Consider the following 5,435-nt stretch of genomic DNA (forward strand, 5'->3'; position numbering starts at 1 on the left):
TCTGACTCTCTCTTTAACACGGTAAATTTCGGAAAAGATGTTTAAAAATTGGATAAAATACTGTTAGAACTCGCTCAATAAATGTTACTGTGACATAGGTTGACATATATTCGGCGGTTTTTTAACCGTATTTTGTCTAGTTTTTTATTCATAACACCTTTTCCGAAACTTACTGTGTTAAAGAGAGAGTCAGACGCCATCTTGAATTTTCCAATACATACATCGGTAAACACTATGTTTCTCGAGCTGAATAAACATGTTAAATTGAATAAAAACACAAAAACATATATCCAGTTAGGTAGAAAAGTAACTTATCTTGCCTTTGATAACATTTATTTGTTATATATTTGTTTTTCGACAACTTTTTCGAATCTATGTGTACAGTAATACAAACCCCCAATTTTTGTTGTTTCTTGTTTATTCCCCATTCCCTCGTCGATGAAATATTATTATGGTAAATAATTCAATAATTTTTTTTTTTTTAAATTTGGATTGATCTAGGACAGCCGCTGGGGCGCTGGCGCTGGCGCGATTGTGGTGACTGAGATATTTCGGAGCTCCGACGGGATTTGCTTCCGCGCTAGCAGACGAATTCCGTTCTAATCACGTGGTCTCGTGCGGCGACTGCAAAAAAGTGAAAGGGTAATAATACGAAACGCAATATGGCTCATTTATTTCAGTGTTTACGTAGTTTGTTGCGCTTGTAATTATGTTGTTGTTTTTTTTTTAAACATTTATCTCAAATATATAGCAAATAAATGGGTTCTCCAGCTTTTGTTCAATTTGGAATAATTGCGCGTGTACTTATGGCTAATTACGCGTGTAATTATGATTTTAGTTACTTTTATAGCATTTTCAAGTTTTACGATATATTTTTTATTGAATTGTTAGGTGAAAGTACAGAATAGTTACAAAACACCCTCACCTTCCAATGTTAAGTAATAGTTTTCTAAATAATAACGTTGGCTCATTTATTTGAGTTTTTACGTAGTTTCAAAATTTTTTCCCATTCAAATTTACAATAAAATCAAATTAAAAGCAAATATACAACAGATAAATGTCTTGTCAATAAAAATTAGTTTGTAACCTACCTGCATGGTATTTTAAAGTAGTTTTAAAATGTTTGTTTCATATCAAATATTAATCCTTTTTTAATTCGTTACTCTCCCCCCCCTTTTTCAAAACCAAAATAGATATGTTGTACAAATAAAAATTATTTAAAACTACTTAAAATACCAACAAATGATGTAGGGAAGTATCAAAGTAACTTTTTATTGACAAAGATAATATTTAATTATTGTATAGTTGTTTTTAACGACTTTTTCCGACTCGCTGTGCGTGGATTGTAAAATATACCTCAAATCCGTTTATTTGCAGCAATATTATCATTAGTGAAACAAGTTACAGGAGTCAAATTATTTTTCAACGAACAATTTATTTATCCAAAAAAAACAATCAAGCAAAAAGGAACACATATTGAATTAATTTACTTGATAAAATTGAGAAATTTGTAGCAGCATATTGTTGAATGAATCAATCTCTGAACGACCGTAGCGCGCCACATAAATTCATCCAAATGAGAAGGCAATGTTGTGGATGAACTACCATGCATGGTTTTTAATTTGCTTTTACATAGCATCCACATATTTTCAATATTGTTTGTGTGTACTTTCGTCACCGGGTCCACATAATGTTTGGAGTGGTCGACTGTCTTATGGACATATGGAGGGGTTACGGATATACCAGCGATTCCGTCATAGGCCTTCCGCCCTTCCATCCATCTGAATGGATGATACTGCCGGGCAGTACCATTTCCTTAATAATAGGAAACAACGTCTCTTTTTTTCTATCCGACACAAATGTTAAAAACCCAATTTTAGAGGCAGTGTCGATACCTCCAAAAACCCACCTCTGTGGTATCCTGCGTCCTTGATGATGCTTCATTTTTGAAATTACACTTTCGTCAATCTCTACGACTACACCACTTCCTCCTAATTTGATAGGGTTTGTTAATAATTGCTTTGAGAAAATGTCCCGGAAATACCCATACCATATCACTGCTGTACTTTGGGAGACCTTCGTCATTATAGAACATTTCATAACGGGGGTCTGACGCCCAAAAATATAGTAGTTGGACGAAGGTTTCTAGGGGTAGGTTTGATCCTAGAGCACAGATGTAGTTTTGACAGAGTTAATACCCTTGATTCTAGACACTTTTATTTTCGTAATAATTATATATTCTTTTATTCAAGGAGACAGGATAATTGAATAATTAATATAAAATTTAATATAATTAATATCATATTTTATATAGTTAATATAATATTTTTAAAAGTTTACATAAAAAATAAAATTTTATTCTTCGTCCGTAGTTTCGACACAGCTTGCAAGATGGCGAATCTTCCCGCACGTGTTTAAATATTTTATCGCCTTCTGTTTGAGAAATTTAAAACTTTGTCAAGAAAAACTGCTATTTTTTTTATAAATTCCAATATGGATGGAGTATATAAACCTGGAGCTGTTTCATCTTTAATCCATCTGGAAACAAAGTCCAAATCGGTTGAGAAATCGAGGAAAGAGCAGAAGAAACTCGATAAACTTTTTGGACGTATGACGACGAAAAAAGTTTCCGAGACGAGAACTAATGTTTCTTCGGACGAGGACGTAAGTAAAAAATTTATTAATGATAAAAGTAAATCTTCGAAGAAGAAAGAGAAAATAGAAATTTGCGAAGAAGTAGAATCCCCGAAAAACAAGAAAAAACAGAAATTAGAAATTTTTGAAGAATCGATAGAAGTAGATCCGTCTTCTCTGAAAAAGAAAAAGAAGAAAGACGTTCTTGATGAATCAGAAAAAATAGACTTGTCTGCTTCGAAAAAGAAAAAACAGAAAGAGGAAATTTTCGAAGAATCGATAGAAGTAGATTCGTCTTCTCTGAAGAAGAAAAACCTTGAGAAATTGGACAAAATAGACTCGTCTGCTTCGAAAAACAAGAAAAAACAGAAAGAAATTAGTGAAAATTCTAGCGAAGTAAATTTGTCGTCTTTGGAAAAGAAAAAAGAGAAAGACATTTTTAAGGACGCAAAAAAGAAGAAAAAAGAAAAAGGAATTTTTGAAGAATCAGAAGGAGCAGACTCTTCTCCGAAGAAAAAAAAAATGAAAAACATCTCATCTTTTGAGGAAGATGATGATGGCGATAATAAAAAAGAAGAAAAAAATCTGAAAACTGATCAGATCAATCACATAAAGGAGAAGAAACGGAATAACGAAGATATTTCGAATTCCCTTAAAAAGCCGAAAAAATTTAAAGATGTAATAAGTGATGAGGAAAAGAGCAAGAAAGGGAAAAAACGTAAAATAGAAGAATTTGTGCCGTATTCCGATGAGGAAGCTGATGACAACGACGATACATTGAGTGAAAGGAAGAAATTAAAGAAAGATACCGAAGAAGAGGCGCTTCCTTTTTCACCTAAAAAGCCTCGTCAAAAAACAAACCCACTTAAGATCAACGACGTCCTGTGCGCAATCAAAGAATCCGACGGTTCAAAGTCAAGAACACGGACAACCAAGCAACAAGATTTAAGTGATTTCGAAGATGAACAACCGATCCAAAAACGCCAGAAGAAGAAACGAGATAAGAAAAACGATCGCAGAACCGTATTTGTCGGCAACCTTCCCTTGACAATTACCAAAAAAAAGATGAAACAAATGTTCACTCCTTGTGGCCAGATAGAGAATCTTCGCATGCGTGGGGCCATACCAGCCAATCCTAAGCTAAGCAAAAGGTATGCCATTCTGAAGAAGGCCTACCATCCCAAATGTCTCAGCATAAACGCATATGTCTGCTTTGTCGACAAAGAGTCAGCTGACAAAGCCTGCAAAATGATGAACGGTACGATAGTCGAGGGTCAACACATCCGAGTCAATAGCTCGATCATCAGTAAAACAGCCCACGACTATAAGCGGTCAGTGTTTGTCGGTAATCTTCCATTCGTCATTTCTGAGGAAGATGTAAGACAACATTTTCTGGACTGCGGGGAAATTGTCGACATCCGACTTGTGAAAGATTGGAAGACTGGTATCGGTAAGGGCTTTGGGTATGTAAAATTTGAAAACACTGACAGTGCGGAACTTGCCATCAGGCTGGACAATTCCGTACTGAAAACTCGGAAAATAAGAGTTTCACCTTCGGAAACCGACCCGAAGAATAAACGAACAGATAAGGGACCAGTAAAAAAGGGAAAAACTAAAAAGAAAGATAAAAAGGACTTCGTCGGAGTGAAAGCCGAAATGAAAAAGAAGAAACTAAAACCCAAACATTTAGCGCGTAAAATGGGCCTTGCCAAAACAAAGACTGACATGACACCACAAAAAGTGGTTGAAAAAAACACAGATGGTCCAAATAAACACATGGTATTTCAATAAATAATACACATTTCTATAAACTTTTTTTTTTTTACTTTAAAATAAATCAGGGTTTGTATTACTGTACACAAAGATTCGAAAAAGTTGTCAAAAAACAAATATATAACAAATAAATGTTATCAAAGGCAAGATAAGTTACTTTTCTACCTAACTGGATATATTTTTTGTGTTTTTATTTAGTGTAACATGTTTATTCAGGTCGAAAAACATGCAGTGTTTACCGATGTATTGGAAAATTCAAAATGGCGGCCGACTCTTTCTCGGAGAGGGTAAGTTTGGGAAAAGGTATTATAAATAATAAACTAGACAAAATACTGTTAGAAATTTGCTCAATATATGTTACCGTAACATAAGTTGACATATATTCGGTTGTTTTTTAATAGTATTTTGTCTAGTTTATTATTTATAACATCTTTTCCCAAACTAAACGTGTTAAAGAGACAGTCGGGCGCCATTTTGAATTTTCCAATACATCGGTAAGCACTGCATGTTTTTCGAGCTGAATAAACATGTTATATTGAATAAAAACACGAAAAATATATCCAGTTAGGTAGAAAAGTAACTTATCTTGCCTTTGATAACATTTATTTGTTTTTTTTTACAACTTTTTCGAATCTATGTGTACAGTAATACAAACCCGATAACTTACTCTTCTATCTACCTGGATAAGTTTTTTCGTGTGTTTTAGCTTATTTTAAAGCGTTTTTCTGTTCAAAAAAATTGTGTATTCATTGTTTAGTTAGGACGGAAAATAATCATGGTTGCCATAAGCCCTGAATGGGGACTCTTGATAATCTCTCAAAAGAGCAATTATCAAGAGTCCTCGTTGAAAATTAAACATAATACTAGTAAGAACCCACACAGTAGATGTTACAGTGATATGTATTGAGTGAGTTTCTACCAGTATTTTATTTGATTTTTTAATGTCTCAGGCATGTTTTTCTTGTTTTAATTAACACTTGACACTATTTGTATTTCAAAGTAAATAAACGTTTTAAAATAAGTTAAAC

The 5,435-nt window shown here is 33.6% G+C and overlaps 1 protein-coding gene across 1 annotated transcript; it reads left to right on the plus strand.

Moving 5' to 3' along the window:
- The first annotated feature begins 1,420 nt into the window (after positions 1-1,420).
- LOC145295165 (uncharacterized) lies at positions 1,421-4,445 on the plus strand. The gene has a single exon (XM_080141442.1). It carries the CDS (start codon positions 2,494-2,496, stop codon positions 4,423-4,425), a length of 1,932 nt encoding a protein of 643 aa, XP_079997568.1. The 5' UTR covers positions 1,421-2,493; the 3' UTR covers positions 4,426-4,445.
- The last annotated feature ends 990 nt before the right edge of the window (positions 4,446-5,435 follow it).

This window comes from Euprymna scolopes, chromosome 2, assembly GCF_053919585.1.
Source record: "Euprymna scolopes isolate OS-2025 chromosome 2, ASM5391958v1, whole genome shotgun sequence".
NCBI lineage: Eukaryota > Metazoa > Mollusca > Cephalopoda > Sepiida > Sepiolidae > Euprymna > Euprymna scolopes.

Coding starts and splice junctions, on each gene's coding strand:
- LOC145295165 (XM_080141442.1), top strand. CDS start 2,494: ATGGATGGAGTATATAAACCTGGAGCTGTTTCATCTTTAATCCATCTG.